The sequence below is a fragment of the Halyomorpha halys genome, unplaced genomic scaffold (assembly GCF_000696795.3).
Source record: "Halyomorpha halys isolate HHAL.00 unplaced genomic scaffold, Hhal_1.1 Scaffold493.1, whole genome shotgun sequence".
Classification (NCBI taxonomy): Eukaryota; Metazoa; Arthropoda; class Insecta; order Hemiptera; family Pentatomidae; genus Halyomorpha; species Halyomorpha halys.
In genome coordinates, this window is record NW_027111379.1 from 593,794 (window position 1) to 614,547 (window position 20,754).

Genomic DNA, 20,754 nt, shown 5'->3' on the forward strand with positions numbered 1-20,754 from the left:
GTCATTAAGGAAAAAGATAAATATATAAACGCTTCTCTCTTTATTTATGTTGAGTTGTTTATAGTAGACCATAGATATATTATTAGAAAAAGATGGTCAGGTGGTGCGATAAGTAGAATAATAAGTGTAATAAAAAAAACATATTGTATTTGTACCGACGTTTACGAGTGAATCGTAATACGAGAGTATGATGACTTGTGACTGTCATTTATATCGATTTAAACCTGGTGAAGGCCTAAAATTTAGGCTGAAACACAAATACAATAAGTTACATTTATTTGTGTTAATTTCTATTGACCACACCTCCCCGCCCATCTTCTCCTAACTTTCTTAATTTATTCATTTCTTACTAATTTATTGATGTACCTCTTTGTATTCTGATTATTTTGATTGAATAAGTTGTTTATAATTTCGAGAATTGGTCTTCGTGATAACACAACGGAGTAATGTACATCCCTGTTTTTATTTAAAACTTTGTAAAATATATCCTTAATGTATGATATGCTATAAATTACGTGTAGAATATTAATATAAACATAACCTTCTTCAAATCGACTGCTTTGAATTTAAATATAATAATAAAACCGTCGAAAATTGTTTTTATTTCGTTCTATAGTGGATTTTTAAAAAATTATTTAAACATTTGACGATTGTGATTAGAAACATAATTTATAGTCCTGGAATCTCTATTTTATAGTCACATTAATGAAGAATTGACTGCTACATAATGCAAAATAAAGTCCCAAGTTTAAAAAACATTGCTGAATGCAATCAAAATGATGATTCTGAGGATGTACCTCATAAGAGATCTAATAGTAATAGGTCTTTTAAATTACCATCAGTTAAAATACAGAAGCCCTTTAGTGCCATACCTAAGAAAAGGTATGTTGATGTTAATATCTAAATGTTTACTATTGTTTTATAATGTTTTAACCATAAAGGTTTGTTTAGGACTGATGTTATCAAATGGAATGGTTGGGGATACAATGATTCAAAATTTGTGGTGAAGGATGGTATAATTTGTTTTACTGGGAAAAGGTTAGTAAATTTATTACTGCTTTAGTAGAATTGGTGGCTTTTATTTTAGTTTGTCCTAGAATTTTAGTTAATTTATATTATGGTGAAGTTTTTGAACAGTTTCTCACACAATTAGTGACAACTCATCTGTTTTATACTATGTATATATTTTAAACAAATTTCAAAGTTTGGGCATGTCTGCCTTATGAACGAGGACATGGGTTCAATAAAGGTATTGGAGGCCCGACCCCGAGGACTTCTTTGAGTTCCACTCCAGGAATCTGAGGTACAAAGAATCAGTGGTAGAAGAGGCAAATCACTCAACTAAATAAAGCCATTAAGGAGTGGCTGTGCTGATAGAGGCTCCTTAATGCTATTAATGGCATAAGAGGAAGATAAAGATGAAGAAACATTTCTGCTCTTTATCACAATAAATATCAGGCAGAGCATACTGATATTATTCCTTTTCCACAGAATATTTGTTGTCTCTCAATTGTATTAATTTAATTGTTTAGATTCTGGCTTATTAATTTTCTGAAATGAATTATAACAATATCTCCAAAAGATTGTACTGTTATGTTCTTTATAATAATTTTGTGGAGGTTGTAATGGCCCAGATCTCTGAAGGAAAATTAAGATCAACCCATTATGAACTTATTATCGACTTTAAACCTTTGTTTGTTTGGATACAAAGAGGAGCTTTATTTAGTGAAATTTCTCTTTTTCTCATTTGCCTAAACTAAAACTTTGATATTTGATACATAGAAATATAATATGACTAGAAATAAAAATAATGTGTATGTTTCATTTGTCCTTACTGATTTCCTGCAATCATACCGATATTTCATAATACATGGTCGTCCATTATTAAAGTTATCATTAGTTTTAACAAAATTTTATTTTTTTTTTGTAACTAAAACATTTCAGAAAAAAATCTGAAAATCAATATAGGGTCTTTTTTTTATATTTGACAAAAAAAAATTATTTTCTCATCAGGTACCCAATTGGTGAACTTGAATTACCTTATTTTACGGAATGGGCTAAGAAGTTATTAAATGTAGACCCTTCTAAACTATGTTTGCCCTGCGAAATTCCATTGGATGATTTTTTTCCCAAAACTACCATAAATGAAGGTAAAGTTCAAGAAACCATTCTCTTACTTATAATACATATTACTTTCTCAACTTCATTTGCTGCTATTTTCAGATTTTCTTAGTGAAATTATAAACCTGAAGATTGATTATTCAGTTGATGGATTTGAACGGCTAACAAGATCTCATGGTCAAACATTGCATGATATATATGCTTTACGAAGAGATATGGATAGCATACACAGAATTCCTGATATAGTTTTATGGCCTTGTAAGAATATTTTTTATTTAAATTATTTTCATTTTCAGTTACTCAAAATTTTACCTCTAGTTTTGCTCTTTACTGAACTTTATCCAATGGTTATGAGTTGAGGGAGTGCTAACCAGCTCATTGGACCAATAGTCCTTCCCTTGTTCCTTAAAACTTGTAAATTCAGAGCACTAATAACAGCCTTTTTGTATGTCTGCTCATTTAATATATATATAATCCTCTTAACAATAGTCAGCCTAATATACAATATTGACTTTTTTCTTTAAACATTTAATGGATAATATATCTGATAAATTTGTTATAATAATACCTTGGAAAAGATATGGTGATTATTTTCAACCATACAGCCTTTAAGGTACTTCTAAGTGGTGAGGAAATTATTGGTCCATATTAAGTTACTATTTCCTTAACAACCTGTTACCCTAATTTTTCACTTGTGTATCTACTTTGCTAAATAACCCCCATACAAACAGGGGAATATCCTATAATCATTATTGCTTATTCCTCTTATGCAAAAAAAATTGGAAACAAAGAGGTCCATTTTTTAAAGGATAATCCATTGCTGGTTTCTACCGATGCTGTGGTGATAATGAAAAAAATGGAAGCTGCGCTAAAAAGCTCATTCAGTGAACTGGAAAAAAAAAAAAACAGAAAGTGAAATATCAGGCTTCAGGTTAGTAAAAATAAAACGAAATATGTAAGAATCCTTGTATGACTATCCTGACCTTGATGAGAATAAATTTTACCTACCTTGGAGCAGAAGTCAACAGTAAAAATTTGACAATGTGAAAAATAAGAAAGCCGTTCATGGCAGGAAACTGTGTCTAACTAGTTTAAAAATCAAAATTTCTTTCTAAACTTACCAAAATGAAGCTGTTTAAAAGCTCGATCTCCCCAGTAAATACCTATTCATCAAAATGGTGGATTCTGAAAGTCCCGGTTGAGCAGATTCTAAGATATATGGTGATACTTACACATGATGTTTAGAAAATAAAAATTATTAATGAAACAAACACCATTCTGGAAAACTAAAATATTATGAAATTCAAGTTCAGCTGACTCAGACCATGTACAGATAATGAGTTATGATATTATTGGAAAAACGGACTAGCATATAAAGGATGGTTGAACGATTTATACAAGATTATTTCAGAGGAATAAAAGTCAATTTAAGGAAAGTGTTGCAGCAGAAATGGCATCAGTGTCTGAAGTCATGGTATAGGAAACTTTTGTTTTAGATTAGAATAGTGTCATGAACCTGATTACCATTTTGAAAATATTTCTTAAATTTTCACAAAATATTTTCTTTGAGCTCTTTTATATATTTTATTACTGTTGAGATATTTTATTTATTTATCCTTCTATATAACACCTATATCTAAATATAAATGGTAAAACTGTACCAAGAGCTAGAGACCAGAATTTAAAAAATTTCAGCTGCTGAGGGATTCTTGCATGGTCAATCAGAATGACAATCATCTTTCAAAAGTCAGACTGATGTGACAGACTTCAATAAAGACCTCTACTAGACTGCCTCTTAGAACAGACCTTATTAGTTCTACTGATGCTTAGTTAAAGAACTTTAAGGATCTGTTTGGAATGTTAATTTAGCTTCATAATTAACAGTGTTAAGAACATGCACAACTAATGCCTGGGTGTGGAACCTTGGTTAAGGAACCATGTTTCAATAGTCAGAATGATAGTAAAACCAAAGTTAATATACTCTGATACATTTATCAGAACACCATTATGTAGAGTTATTACTGATGGATTTCAGTCCAATTATAAGTTGTACTGTTTTTTATTATTTTAACTTAACTGCTCTAAAGATAATTGTTGCGACATTTTTTTTAGCTCGACAAGGGTTGCCCCAATTTTTTTTTTTGCTCATACAAGGTGCCGTGAAATGTTTTTAGTATTAAGAGGGTGCCTTGACGAAAACGTTTTTTAACCGCAAGTGTAGGTGCTGTCGTGATCGAGTCAGTCTAGTTTTTGAATGATGATGGTCATTCAGACTAACCCTGTATGGAGGCGTTCAAGCTCGCTCGCTCAAAGGGGATTCCATGGTCGCGCCAATATTAACTGTTCCATTCTGTATCAGTGGGTTTTGAAGTTCTTCCGCTGGACCTCGTTTTGTAGAGTAGTGTCTTGAATTCTTCATTACTTAAAATGAAAGTAAACTTTTAATTAAAATTGAAAGTGTCAATAACCAGAATCCATTCTTGAATCAGTGGTATCGATAGCGAGATATTTGGCATCGATTGGAAAATATCTTTCGTTCATAGTTGTAATTGGAGGTTATATAACCGTATTAGGAACTTCGTTTTAATTCATATTGATTGTTTTAGTACTATTATGATTACGAGCAGCGATGTTATTTCCATTGGTTCAGATTCAGACTATGATGATAATCCACCCGTCCGTAATACAAGATCTAGAACTAGGCTTCAAAGATCTAGAAAAACACAAATGAACGCTAAGAGTCATAAATTAGCTACTGTAGATTTAACAGATCAAGTACCCGAAACATCTAAAAAGAAAACATTAGTTATTGATGAAGATCTTAATATCACTGTTGATGATGACTCTGATGAGGAACTGGAAGAAAACATACGAGTAATGTGGACACAAAATATTACTGAAGTCAAAAGATTCTTCATTAAGCCATCTCAGAATTTACGTTCTGTATTTGAAGAATTATCTAAAATATACAATGTCCCTGTTGAAAATATTCGGATAAGAAATAAGGATAGAATTATTTCTATGTTCGATATTTTGAAATCTTTGAGTCTTAAAGTTACAGATGTTTTAGAAGCTTATGCAATTGAAGAAAATACAACAGATGATTGTAAAACATTTAGTGCTGGTAAGATAGAAGTGAAGTGTTTGTTCCAAAACTCAAAGAAACCACTGGTGTTTTATTTACACCCTGATCAAAATGTTAGTTGTTTATTAAAATTGTGTGCAAAAGAAGTTGATAGTTCTGCCGACCATTTAGAAATGAGATTTGATGGTGATAAGGTATCACAAAATGATACTCCTTCATCTTTAGATCTAGAAGGGGGAGAATGTCTGGAAGTATACATTATAGAATAATGGATTTCCTTGTTTCTTATGTTAATTACTTTTTTAGTCATGATCATATTGCACCTTTTTACTAACTGTTTCGGGTACAAGGTTTTATTATATTGTTTAATTTATGGTTGTGATTCTTGTAATTACCTGTTAAAGGTAGCCTTCACCCTTGATAATTAAGTACCATGATTTTTATTTTTTAATTGTTAAAATCATGATATTTAATTTAGTTTTTATATTCAAAATATTGTAAATCTATATGTTCAAGGAATGAAGAAATAATCCCTCAACTTAATCTAACAGAAGATTCCTTTAGACATTTCAACGTTGTTATTTTATTTATATTTTAATTGTTTTATTTATATTTTAATCATCTAATTATTTATTTATTTTTATGTTAGTTTTTCTATTTTTAGAAAATCCTACTATTTCATTGTTATGGTACATTATTTATTTATAGACCATATGAAAAATAGAAATTTTCTTAGACCTGTCTAGAAAACTAATTAGCTTTAAATATTTCTTCTGTAGTTCAAAAATAATATTTATTTAACGTTAAAAAGGTTGTCTATTTTTTTGATATAATATACTTTTTCGAGTATTAATGTTGTATCCTTACTGTTTCAATTCTGCTATGGAATATTTAAAAACAAAGGCATCAAGTCTAAACTGACTTTTATTCCCTTAATATTTTGCCAAATTTAGTCATCTTCAACACTAAAACTTTTAATTATATATATAAATAATTTACCGTATTAATTCAAAATAATGAAGATGGTCAGGGGTGTGGTAATAAGAAAATAAAAATAGTTGTTAACTATCATGACCGCACCCATGACCATCTTCCTCATTATTTTAAAAATGTTCGTGGTTACTTCCTATTTTAAGCCTTAATGTAATTATTTGGTTTGTAACTTCCATTCAACAAAGCTTGTAATTGAGGTTCCTATTGTTGAATAAAACCCTAAAGGTCTTCACACCTTAACGAACATAGATTATTACCAGATGAATGGAATGAAATTGACAAATTATTTTTTTATGGTTATTATATGGTATTTTTAATATTATGAGATGTAACAACAAATTGTATACCTAAATATGGTCAAATTTGTATTATCTTAGCTTGATAGTTTTGCTACTTTGGCTTGATGTCTTTGTGATTTATTGTTTTGTAATTTTATAAATTAATCATAATAACAATAAAATAAAGATGACATATTGTTTTATAATTTTATAAAACAATACATAATCATTTTGGATACGAACTGATGCCTGGGAACATTTTATGCGATGGGAGCAAAATAGTACACTAATTAAAAGAATCATGGAGGATTATTTATATATATATTTTTTTAATTAAAGGATGAGTCTGGCACCGGAGACTGCTTTACAAACTCCGTAAATTCCTATCTCGTATGTACTTTCTCATCATCTGTTCCTTTCTCACTGATAGATTACTCCAAGTAAACCACAATGGTTATTATTCATACCTCTATTCTCAATCCGCTGGTGTTCCTCGAGGTTCCTCAGTCCCATCCTTTACACCGTCTATACGGATGACATTCCAACCAATCCTGACACTATCCTCACCATGTATACCAATGACATATGTGCTTGCAGTTAATAATAACCCTATATTGCATCCCAAACCCCCCATTCCCTTATCACAGCCCTTGAAGAATGGTGTCGTAATTAGAGGATTAAAATAAATCCCATTAAATCACCTTTACCCTTCATCATAAACCTACTTAATGCTCTACAGTATCTTTTAATAATGTTACTCTTACCCCTGTCGAACAGATCCGCTATCTTGGACTACATTTGGACAAAGAATAGCCTGGAATCCTTACACAAGACTGAGAAGACAGGAAATTTCATGTTGATTTCGATTATTTAAGCTCTTGCTAGACAAACAGTCTAAACTTCCAATTCATTACAAAAGACTGATCTACATGACTGTAATAAGGTCAATCTAGACATCCAAGTTAAGCTTTGTGGCTCTAATAAACCTTTGAATTCCTCTCATATCCTATCCTTACAATTCAAAATCCTCAATGCTCCTTACTTATTGTCACAAATAAAATCATACATAAAGACCTTAATGTTCCATATCTAACCGATCTAGCCGGAATCAAATATCATTCTTTCCATTATAAACTCCCTAACCATCCAAACCCACTAGTTTTTAACCTTACTTTCTCTTCCATCCCTGACAATACTCTGAGGTGCCTGAAAAGAAGATGGCCACGAGACCTGCTACTGTAATAATGTCATTAGAGTGCTACCAATGCGTAGTTTCTCTTCACACCTGTATCACTACTTAATAACATACATAAAATTTACTAAAGGTATAATTGTGTACATTTGTAAATTTCAATAAAGATTAAAAAAAAATTAAAGGATAAACATATAAGTACAATATCTTGGATGTAAGATATTTAAGGATTTGGTATTTTTTTTTAATGCTCTTGGCTAAAACTAGCTGGATTGATGTTGACTCTTTTAACAATAAGTCACAGATATGATATTTAGAATCATTTCCCCTAAATTAATATTTGTAAGATAATCAGAAATCATTTACACTCAGTGTCAAATTTTAGACACTCTTCAAACATTGTTATATCTACCCTCCCATCTTTTCAAATTATCCCTAAAACAGTATTAAAATAATCTGTCACTCACCTGAAGTTAATCAGCAGCTTGCTTGTATTTTGGTTCTCAAGCCAAAAATATGTACTTTTTTTTTTTTTCAAATTAAAGGTAAGGTCCATCAAAATGTTAGACACGCTCCCTGGTAAAAATAAATAAAACTCATTTTAATACTTTGTGGCTTTTCCACCACCATTTATTAATTCAAAAATTCTGTTTGTTAATGAATCGTACAATTGTTTAATTGTTTCTTGAGGTAATTGTTCCCATGAAGCCAGAATTTCAGATTTCAACTATTCCGAACTATCTTGACTCAGAGTACACCCTTCTTGAAAGAGTTCCCCAAATATTTTTGATAATGTTGGGGGAGACAGCAGGCCAGTCTAATTTGACTATTTCGTTGCGAGTAAACCAGTATTTAATAATTTTTGCTGAATATATTGGTGCGTTATCTTGGTGGAAAACTGGCTTGCTTTCAGACATGTCATTAAAAGTCAACTTTTGTTCCTCTAACAAACTTTTATATTCAGCTGAGTTTACTCTTGAAACAAATACCAAATTTCTTTTCTTTTTGTAATCAATTGATGCCCAAACCATAACTTTTCCTTCCATTTGACACCTTGATAAAATTCTTTCTTCTTTTCTTAAGTTATGAAAATAACATATAAACCCATCTGGCCCACCCAGATTAAATTTGTTTTTCATCACTAAACATGGCTTTCTTCCACTCCTCAGTCCATGACATCACATTACGAGCAAAGGCCATCCAGGCTAATTTGTGAGGGGTGCTCAAAACTAGCTTTCTTTTCAATTTTTTTCTAACTATTGTTTTTACTTTTTTAATAATTTTGGACATTCCTTAGTTTTGCTCCAGTTTCCTTACCAATTGCTGTTACTATAGTTGAATGCGATTCGAAGAAGATTCCATTTCTCTCCTAATGTCAAAGCAGGGGGGGCCTTCCAGTAGAATGGTGGGTTCCATATGACTCCCCGTGCCGAATAAACCTCGCGACTGATGAAAAACTCTGCTTGATTCGGCGGGCTATTTCCCAACAACTCATCCCACCCTTATGAAGTGAAGAAATCAAACAGTGCTCTTCTTCGAAGAAATACTTGTTTTTTCCCATTACTCACGTTCTTTTTAGGTCTATTTTGAAACAAATTCAACACTGCACTGAAGTAGAAGTGGTATTTTAACAATTTCAACTCTAGAGGAATAAGAAAATAGTAAACAACAAGTGTGTCTATCATTTTGACGCATATAATACATATTTACTGTAATTGGATTTAAATAATCCTCAAGGTCTGAGAAGATTGTCCCCATTTCGATATCATAATTTATAATTTAAACTGTGCTTGAAAAAATAATATCAATCAAAAATAAAGAAAACGTGAAAAGTATTTTTAATTTCAATGGGCGTGTCTAATATTTTGACACTGAGTGTAGTTATTTTTAATAACAGTTTATTATAATGAAATACCTCTAAGCCATGCAATAAACATGCTCTTTTATTTATATAAAAGATTATATTATCAATAAATATGTTCAACTTTGCAAGTGGGGGGTATTGAAAAATATATAGGTCAGTCCATATCAAGTCATCCAATATAATGTAAATTTGAAACACCACCAGTTGATTCAAACGATTTTGAATGACAAATAAAGAAATTAAAGGATACAATTTTAAAGATAAACTTGAGTGGTGGCTTATTAATTTTTATTTAATATAGTAGATGAACAACTTATTGCAATGTTTAAAAACATAGTTATTTGTTTGTTGAATTTATTTATTTTTAATTTGGGATTATATTTTATATCACTTAAAATATTCCCTCTGTTTCTCTATACCTTAAATTTTAGTATTTCCTAAATAATAAAAAAAAAAATTAAGAGTGCCAATTATGTTGGACAAAATCACTGTAGTGATAAATTAAAAGAATAATTGTTCACTAATAAATCTATACTTGCCTTGATGCGGTTTATCACTCCATCCACTGATAAGTTGTTCATCTCTATTAAGGAAATGGTCATACCAGGAAAGGTGTCCCTTCATATAATAGTAGGTTTCTTTAGTCAAATTAGAACTGGTGAAAGTCTGTTAGTTAAATTTCAAGTTAATTATGAACTACATCATTGTCTTTCCTCTTTTTTAGTTTTTTAGAATAAAAAAAATTGGTGTCAGCCATGGGTATTGAAATTTTAAATGTATCCAGATTCAGGTATTTTCCTGTGTACTTTTGAAAAATTTTATGATTATATTCTTGATATTAGTGAGAAAACTGGTATTCTTAAAATAATTATAATGGCATCAACACTATGGGATTATAGTGTCCATTTTCAAATATTTTTATTTCAATATTAATATAAGATTTGAGAAAATTTCTACTCATCAGAATTGAATAATATCTTTGCAAAGAGTCAACTACAGGTAAAATTCTAAACCCACTTGAGGCTGGTATTGTCATATGTTGATGAAACATGTGTACTGAACAGGATGAGCAAAAAATGGGCGTATTTGAGAAATAGTTCAGACCCCTGTTTCATAATGAAAGCTAATAGTATTAAATCAATAATACAAAAGAATAAATCAGTGAAATTTTACCAAGTATAAAAAAACTACAAGACTAAAAGTATTAGTTTGTATTCTGTTATGAATTAGGGTACAGATGGTACATCATATATATATTATATTATAGACTGCATTAGCCTTATTCATTAAATATTATAATAAGTACATTTATATTAAATAGACTAAAGCATACTAAGAAGGAAATTGTTTGATGGATTACCAGGTAGGACTTTTTACAAGAATGGGCCTAAAGGATTGAGAGAGGGATAGTTTATTAGAATATCTTACAGTATTGGGATTTAATGTTTTTTGCTATGACTCCCATTGGAGTCCTATACTGCCTAACCATGGTTGAGGGTTAAGTTTTTCATGTTATGGGACCACCAGTTACTGAAAAAAGTCAAGGCCCAGGCCAGCCATTCGAACCGGCACCACCAGCAGATCTCAAATTGGTAAGACTTGGCCTAACCAACTGAACTACGGACGGCCCATATTTAAATTTTAACTTCCATCATTTTACCATTTGAAACCTAGATTAAGATATTTTGGTTGTTTAAGATGTGTTGGTTTTTTGCTTCTAAAACAACTTGTTTACCCAATTAATGACTCATTCTAATCTGATATGTTTGATACTTATTTTTATTTAAACCCTGCATTTAGATTTTCAAAAGCACCCAAGAAATATTCCATGAATATCATCGTAAAATATTCCCTGCGACAGCGGCTCCTAAAGTATTCCCATTTCACTTTCTAGCTTCTTATTCAAGCGCCCTTTTGCAGAATTATGGTAATTTAATAGTTGAAATTATACTTGTTATGTTCATTATTTTCTGATTAATGCGATTACATTTAGTGATGATTAATTATATAATTTGGACTTAGAAATACTTTTCCCCTAGAATTATGTATATTTCTAGGTAGCCATGAGGATGTCCTGCATATAGTTACATTAGCTGATACATATAATGTTGTAATAATTCCGTACGGAGGTGGTACTAGTGTTTCTGGAGCAGTATCCTGCCCCGAAAGTGAAAAAAGAACTATTTGCTCTCTCGATACTTCTCAAATGGTAAATATTTCAATCAATTTTTACTATTTACACTTCTTCAATAATTATCAAATTTAGCACCTTACTAATCATTTTTTGTCCTAATATAATGTTTATTTCATCATATAAATTGTATTGATTGGGTGGAAATATGATATAAACAATATTGTATGAACAAAGTTTGTACATTTTTAAAAATGTATAGTTTATCAGTTCAGTAAGAACCTTGCTTCTCGAAATATATCCCACTATTTTTCCATCTATCTCTATTTCTTTTTCGAGAACGTATTAATGAAATTTACTTTCGAGGCTTAAGGAAACCTTTTCTACATTTTAAAACCAAACCTGTTCAACCAGAGTAAACACTTCATCAGTTGACTATTTCCCAAATAGTTTTGTTCATTATATAGTTTTTTCTCATAAAGCTATTAACCAGATATTTCAAAGCTTAACTCTACCAATTAGTTAATTGGATGGACTGATAATTATATAGATTGAATTTAAATTAAATTAAATCTAGTCTAAAAGGCTTGAGACAAATTAATAAATAACTTATTTTATTAAAACAGAATTATCTTGTTTACAAAGTGCTTATAAAGATTGAAGAAGAAAAAAACTTAAGTGCATGTTTGACAGAAAATCTTCATGGTATCTATATATTATCTTTTGTATTTCATTTTTTAGAATAATATATTATGGCTTGACAAAAAAAATCTCCTTGTTTGCTGTCAGACTGGATTAGTTGGACAAGATTTGGAATCATTTTTGCAGGAAAGAGGTTTCACATGTGGTCATGAACCTGATTCTTATGAGTTTTCCACGTATGTATTTTAAATGAAAATTTTTGACTGGATCATTATCATATACTTAAAATTATTATTAGTAAATTCATCTCATAAATCAATTTTAAATTTCCTGTTTAGTGGAATATATTAACTAGTTTACTGTGAATGTCATTGTACATGCCTTTGTAATCTTATAGCTCCTTTTTATTTATGTATTACAAATATACGAGGTTTCTGTATGAAATATAAATATTTATATTATGATTGTATTATTAATGTTATTTATACATGCTTGTCCGTTTGAATAAAACAAGAAGATCGTTTGTTTAGGTGGTGGTCAGATTAACAGCAATTAAAAAATAGTGTTAGCTATTTATTAAGAGCAGACGTTTTGAACCACATCAGGAATACTTATTTAAATAGATTATAAGTCAAATAGATCTTTTATGAAAGACTAATAGGAAAAAAAGTCGACCCTAACCTTGTTGGAGGGCAAAGAGATCTCCAGCCCTTTTTGAGGCCTTGATGAAAACCTACAAAGTGGGTCAAAATGTCAGCTTTTAATAAATGGTTAACACTATTTTTCAATTGTTTTTCCGACTGCCCTACAGACTTTTTCCTACTTTGTTATTAATGAATTTTTAATTAATCTCTGATTGAATTTTTCTATTAATATATTCCTTTTGGCCAATATTTCAGAAAAAAAAATGTTTATAATTATTTTTTCGCAAAAAAGAAAGTTATTTTTAATAAGTTATGTAAAATAATCCTGCACCTAAATATCTTAAAACCACTACTTTGAGAACTATGATTCTTTACAGTGTTAATACCACTAAAACAATATTTTAGTTTTTGTTTTAATGTTTGTCATGATAAAAATTTTTATAAACAATTATCTGTTATTACTTTGGTTATTAATTATCAACCATTGTTTCTGTTCTAATAATTTTAGTGTTGGAGGATGGGTTGCAACCCGAGCATCAGGAATGAAAAAAAATGTGTACGGAAACATTGAAGATCTTTTAGTAAATGTAAAATTAGTTACACCCAAAGGTGTTTTGTCCAAAGAAGGACTTTATCCAAGGCAGTCGACTGGACCTGATCTGAATCATATTGTTCTTGGTTCTGAAGGTAGTTTTTTTTTTTTAAATTATTCTTTATTTATTTTTAATGCTTTGCTTGTGGAAATACTCCAAGATATTTTGCTTCTCCTGATAATGTTCTCTCTGTGTAGAGTTATACCATTTACTCATCCTTTTATGTAAGCTGAATTAGAAATAAATGATGGAATATATAAATAATTCAAAAAATCCGTAAAAAAAAAAAAATATTAAATCTCTAATATCACTTATTAGATTGATTTTTTTTTCAGGTACTCTTGGAGTTATTACAGAAGTAATATTGAAAATTAGACCTGTGGCTCCTATTAAAAAGTATGGTTCTATCGTATTTCCTTATTTCGATGCTGGTGTTGCTTGTATGAGAGAAGTTGCAAGACAGGCTAGTATTTATATCGTGTACTACATCAATTTTATGTTGTTATCATTGTAATATTAGAATTTGGATGAATTTCTTTTTCAGAGATGTCAACCTGCTTCTATAAGATTAATGGACAATGAACAGTTTCAATTTGGACAGACTTTGCGACCGAAAAATTCTAGCTATTGGAGTTCTTTTACTGAAAACTTTAAAAAAGCCTACCTTAAACATATTAAAGGATTTGATCTCAATTTGATATGTGTTGCAACCCTTCTGTTTGAAGGTAATTCAATGAATAATAATATCAACTTATATTTATATACTTTATGGATCTCTGAAATTCATTGTTTTATATTAAATTTGTACCTCAGGGTGTACTATCACAGAGTATTAATTTTACAATTGGGCCAATCCACTAACATGTAACATATATAACTTGATAAACAGCATTATTTCATGTAATTTTACTTAAAATAGTTTGTTTTTTTTGTTTGAATTTAGATAATTGTTAGTTTTCTGTATCTTGAATGGCCATTTCATCAATAATTTTTATTTTTTTTGTATCCAAGGTGAAAAAGACCAGGTTGAACAACAAGAAAATTTGATTTATAAAATTGCCAAAGATTGTGGTGGTATTCCAGCGGGTGAAAATAATGGAGAGAGAGGTTACATGCTAACTTTTGTCATAGCATACATTAGGGTAATTTCACAATTTTTTTTTTTTCATCTAATATGAATAACTGAATTGGAAATATTAGTATTTATTTATTCTGTTTATAGATAAAATTAAAACTTGTTAATATTGAATTAATTATTGCCAGATCATATTGTTGTGGATCAGGGAGGGTTTTACAACTAAAGACAAAGAGTATGTGTTACACTAATAGATGACAAACAATGGAAAGCCAAGCTGTCCCGTGGTCTGAAGCAGAGTTGTCAATAACAGTCATGTTTTATTCATAATTATATTTACAAGTTGTTTAGGTTACTAATAAACATTATTAATTACAAATCAAATTATAATACTTATTTTCTACAACACTTATTAGATATGGAGATGAAAGCCATATATCTAAAATAGAAAATTTTTCAATAAAACATGTTCAATGAAATATGTGCAGTTTAGTAATTTTTTTAAAATCATAATTATAGATAAGTAGCTCGGAAATAGATTTGTAAAATATTATTAAGCTTTGCCAAATACCAAATTTAATAAATTAAATGGATTTACTCCATTTTGCAAGTGAAATTTTTAAAAAATCAATAAACCAGATTAAAAAACTTATTAAAATTAAAAAAATAGTATTTTAATTACTAAACATTAATATTAAACAATTATATGAAAAAGAAATAATTAAATAACAACAAAAATTTCAAGTAAATTTTGTACTATATGTGTTTATAACAATCGCCAGGAAGGATATTAATTTTTTATTTTTCAAAAATCAATTTGATACTTCAAACAGCTGTTTTGAGAAACAGAGATTTATTACTATTCATTATAGATTTTGATGGTGAAAGCAGCATTAACAATAATAAAAAGGCTATATAATATTTCACCAAAACAAACAACATTTTGGCTTAAAAAACTTCATCAGACATACTGATTTATGAATTTTTTATTTAATTAAACTGCTGAAATCAAAAAGACAAAGCATATTTCAAGTTTTTGTGCTGCCTATTTATTGTTGAATCTCAACCCTAACTTTTAATACAAAATTAGATTAGCTCTAAATCTAATTAAATCAAGCTTAATCTGTCAAAAAGTAATAATAATTTTTGAGAGATTAAGCTTGCACCACCTTCAAGAGGACACTAAATAATATATAAAATAAAAAATATAAATTCATTTTTTATTTCTATACCTCATATTATCTATTAAACATTGATGTAATTTATAATTGTAAGACTTGAATTTATAATTTTCCTTGTTCATAAAAGAATATATTATTTTATATTCCCTTTCAGTTCTTATTACCATTTGTTTTATTCTTGAAAAAGTTATATACTGTTAAATATAATCACATTTTTTGTTTAACTAATTGTTTTTAATATAACACACACACACGTACACACTTGTATTAACTTAACTTTTAAATATTTTCTTAATATTATTTCCAGGACCTAGGTTTAGATTTCAATATAGTAGCAGAATCCTTTGAGACATCCGTTCCATGGGATAGAACTCTCACGGTGTGCAGGAATGTTAAATACATTGTTCGGAAAAAATGTAAAGGTGAGTGTAAAGTTTGTTAAGAACTGTGTTAAAATATCTATTTCATTACATGTATATGATCCCTTCTCTTCCCCCCTCCCTGACTTATCTCCTCCTTTTTTTTTTTTAAATCATTAAAAAAGTAATTTGTTTTGAATTGTTTCAGATTTTGGTATCAAGTATTACTTAATTTCTCACAGAGTCACTCAGACATATGATTGTGGTAGTTGTGTTTATTTTTATTTTGCTTTTAACTGGGAAGGCCTTTCCGATCCTGTCGCTACTTATGGTGACATAGAATCTGCTGCTCGAGAAGAAATATTAAGGTATATATATTTTTAAACTTACCAGTCCTAGAGGTTAGCAATACATGTTTTAATAATAATACATTTACCAGTAACTAATAATTTGATCACAAATTACAAGGACTCAGTAACCCATTGATAGAAACAGTGGTTACTACCTGTTCACAAAGGGCACTTAAAGGAGATTAAAAAGGATGTGAATGAGAGGATTTACCAGACATTAAACATTTATCCTCAGAGGCTTTCATAAAAGTATTATGAATCTGAGGACAAATGCTAATAATATTAGTGATATATTAAATTTAAAAGAATTAGTTTATATATTATATAGTCAGTCCATTTATGGGGTGGATTATATAATGCAAATTATTTTTACTTTTACTTACCGATATATGTAATATATTGTAAGTGGAAGTATTGGGGACATGTAAAATTTTTAATAAATTAACAATTCAACTGAAATATACGTTTTGAGGTCCTCTGAGATCAAATATTTAAGTCTATTAATATTATGTACTTATAATAATAACCACTTTTCAAATAAGTTATGAACCAATCTGTTACTCAACCATATGCCTACATTGTCAATTAAAGTGATAATTTATACATATGTACAATTAATATATATTTTGTTATGCATGGCATTTGTTTACAGGTGTGGGGGTTCTCTTTCCCACCACCATGGTGTTGGTAAATTAAGGGCGAGATGGTATCCAAAGCAGATTTCTCAGCTCGGAGCCAATTTGTACAATACCACCAAACAGTTTCTCGACCCAAAGAATATTTTTGCTTGCCAAAATCTTCTTCCTTTAAAGAGTAATCTTTGAAAAGGAAAAAATGTTGGTTATGCATTTTAGTTTGTTTTTTTTAGTCAAGATTCATCACCGTAGTTATTAATTTTAGATGCATTGCACATGTAAGATATTGCTGAGACATAGACCATTTGTTACAATTTTTGTAATCTAGTCGATATATTTTTAGTCATATTAGCAGTATTTATTAATTATTTATTGTGACCTCCTGCAGTATTGGTACTAATTTATATTAAATTAGTTTTTGTGGTACATTAAAATTCAGGTTTGAAAACTGGTTTAAAATATTTGAGCTTTGATCTGATTTAGATTTTAAATGGAATTTAAAGTTATGTTTATTTTAGTTAAGTTTTATGAATATCTTTTTAAAATATTTTATTTATTGAATTAACTTGAGTTGTAATTTAAATTTTTGGTTTTTGTTATTTATTATTTTAATGTCTTTTATATTTTATGGAAGTTGTTCATTGCTTGAGTTACCATAATTTTGTATTATTAACTACATATATACATAAATGGTGGTATAATCAACTAAATTGTTCTCGGTGTTATAGTATTATTGATTAGTCAGGATTATTTTTAATGTCACGTCTGTTTTGTGGAATTAGTTTGAATTATTTATTTATTTTTTTAAGTTACACTTTCAGTATTTTTTATCATTTCTTAAATTGTAATTTAATTAAATTTTATTCCAACTTTTATGAAGTGAACTTAAAATTAATTGCAATTTTTATATTATTGACGTGCATATGTACTTATACATATAAAAAATTTAGCGCAGTTCAATTAAATTTTTGTTTCTAGCATTATAATTACTGTGGACTATTTTCTGTCATTCGCTGTTTCACCTATTCATCTTGATCAGAACCATTTGAGAACTAATTTTGTGCTATTGCACATCATTATTCATTGTTTCAATATATATGTTGCCAATTTTTATGGAAGTATTTCTTAATTTTACTCTGTGAGATTTCTTTAAGAACATTAGAGATAATTTTTAAGGTTTCTCACAGTTTTGGAATGCCTCCATAGCTAGATTTTAAGAATTTCTGTTGATTAATTATTTGTATTTACATTATTACAAATGTACATAAATATGTATTTAATTTTATAAATATATATTAAATAGGAAGGTTTTAAAAAAAACAGATTTTGATTCCCAGAAAAAAAAATTGATAAAAATAGAATTTCGATAAATGTTAGTTCACTATATATGGGTTGGATTATATTTGAAAAATCATCTTAATCCTAAGAATAATTGTTTTAATAAATTAAATTAATTTCAGTATTTGCTAAATTGATAATTATTTGCCAAAAATAGTGGCAAGAAATTCCGAAATATTGTAATTATTAACTTGTCATTTTAAATGAGCCAAAAATTATTGTGATTATAATTACATTCCTACAAAGTATATAATTTATACTTTGTAGGAATTTTATTGGTTTTATCTTTTATTATTGTTTCATTTTTGACTAGTCTTGAATTGCTTTTGTCACAAGATACTTCACCAGTTAGATAAATCCGTTCCTTTTCATTTAGTTCCTATTTATCAATTAGTTCAAACTAGTTATTTACTGTTCTTGCCAAAGAGAGGATTTTTTTAAGAATATGTTTAATCTCAATGTCTGGGAATGGTACCACAGTTTTTGTTTTTATTTATAAGTTGACTAACCAGGTGAGATGACTTTTAAGTTCATTATTTTCTATTCTTTCTTCATTACAATATGCGTTCTTTTATTTTATGCATGTTTATGAAAATGTTGAATTTCCAATATTTTTCCTGTCCCTCATGTCTTTATTTTATTTATAAGTAAAGAAAGATATGTATTGAAACTTAGTGATATGCCGATTCTGAATTGTTTTACAGAAAGCCTCTTAGAAAAATGTTAAAATATGCAATATCTAACAGCCAAAATATGAAATATTTTTAAATAAAATCATAAATTGGAATCCATGGAATAATAAGCTGTTGAATTTAGAAAGAATTTTGATTCTAAAAATGAACTTTTTAACAAAAATAAAAGATAAATGCTTTTGTTAGTTCATGAAAACCAAAAGAAATATGATATTTAATAATTATAAAGCTTAATAAAGGTTTTGAAATAAATTAAGTATGTTTTCTGTTAAAAACTTGTTTCGTTTTTATTGTAACTAAATATTTACTTATATTAATAATTTAAAAAAATTAAACTAATGTATCAAATTTATGATATGCATTTACCCACAACTATGTAAGATTAAAATGAATTTGGTTGCATCTTTATTCACAAATTGAGAAAGACATTAGGAGAGATGGTACAAATAGATTTAAAATCAGGCCTCTAATAGTATCCCAATGCTGTGTGTACTTTAAAATATCAACATGATGAAATAAATTAACTTTTGTTTTTCCAAAGTTCCTATATCAGATTTAACGCTTTTAATCATATATTCAAACATCACATGAACTGACTGAAATGTGAGCATAAATAATTCATACTTTCCATAACAAACAATAAAATGCAGTGTTTACCGTGTACACAAAATGTGTAGACATTCAACTATTAATTTTAAAGTTAAATATAGATTTCAGTTCAGTCCATTGGGTGCTGAATGATGAAATTCAGGTGCCATTTGTTAAAGGACTATTTCACTAACTCATCAATCCAATTACCATAGTTCTGGCTAGTTATTGCTATGTAGTGTACCAGTGTATTCTAATGACAATATGTTTATATTAAAAATATTTTATTTGTTGTCAGTTTTGTACTTTCTTATATTTTGTTATTAAATTAAAGTGATCTATTAATTTTTTTAAAAATCTAGTCTGTGAGCTCATTCTGTTTATATTTAGCCTTGAAGAGATAGTTTTGTGATTATTTGCTTTTCATTCCAAAATTGTTTTGTTAGCTAGTTAGCAATCTTTACATCATTATAATGTAATCACAAATTGCTTGTTTGTAACATTATTAATAAATAAATTAAAAATATTTCTTTTGATTATTAGCAATTGAATCCTTTTTTACTCTCATATGTGTACATCCAGTAATTTTTTTGTTATTTTTATTATAACCCAACATTAAGACTACAAAATGTGAAAGACATTTTTATTAGATTTGTCGAGGTGGTTGTGTTGTATCTGGCTGCAATTGGTAATATTAGGTACTCTTGACCAGATGGCCTCGACAATGCGTGTTCAAAATAGGTAAGGTAGTTGATTAGAAGGTGAACAGATAGGATCAGACTTATGGTTGCCAGCTGTAAGTTCTCTAAGGATGGTAACCTTGTCCTATAGTGTACTATCCCTGTAGGTAGGTAGGAGAAATGCAAGCCTGAAGCATTGCCAGCTGCTGAGATCATGCAGGAAGGTAACTTTGTTCTACCAGGTACTATTCCTGTAGGTAGGTAGGAGAAATTCAAGCCTGAAGCATAGCCAGCTGCCGAATCATGCAAGAAG

General features: G+C 28.9%; 1 protein-coding gene across 3 annotated transcripts; it reads left to right on the forward strand.

The window, feature by feature from the left end:
* The first annotated feature begins 369 nt into the window (after positions 1 to 369).
* Positions 370 to 20,249, forward strand: ADPS (alkyldihydroxyacetonephosphate synthase). 3 transcript variants are annotated; one of them, XM_014425051.2, is made up of 14 exons: positions 370 to 448; positions 698 to 882; positions 952 to 1,038; positions 2,014 to 2,150; positions 2,224 to 2,379; positions 11,591 to 11,742; positions 12,406 to 12,542; positions 13,459 to 13,637; positions 13,879 to 14,006; positions 14,088 to 14,268; positions 14,555 to 14,685; positions 16,107 to 16,221; positions 16,367 to 16,526; positions 17,161 to 20,249. In XM_014425051.2, exons 2-14 carry the CDS (start codon positions 728 to 730, stop codon positions 17,330 to 17,332), a joined length of 1,890 nt encoding a protein of 629 aa, XP_014280537.1. In that variant the 5' UTR covers positions 370 to 448; positions 698 to 727; the 3' UTR covers positions 17,333 to 20,249. The 3 variants fall into 3 exon arrangements, with proteins under 3 accessions (XP_014280537.1, XP_066905479.1, XP_024214466.1); XM_067049378.1 differs by lacking the exons at positions 370 to 448; positions 698 to 882; positions 952 to 1,038; positions 2,014 to 2,150; positions 2,224 to 2,379 and adding exons at positions 2,390 to 5,400; positions 11,334 to 11,460 and having other exon boundaries at positions 17,161 to 17,344; positions 19,186 to 20,245; XM_024358698.2 differs by lacking the exons at positions 370 to 448; positions 698 to 882; positions 952 to 1,038; positions 2,014 to 2,150; positions 2,224 to 2,379 and adding exons at positions 2,391 to 5,400; positions 11,334 to 11,460.
* Positions 20,250 to 20,754: the final 505 nt, after the last annotated feature.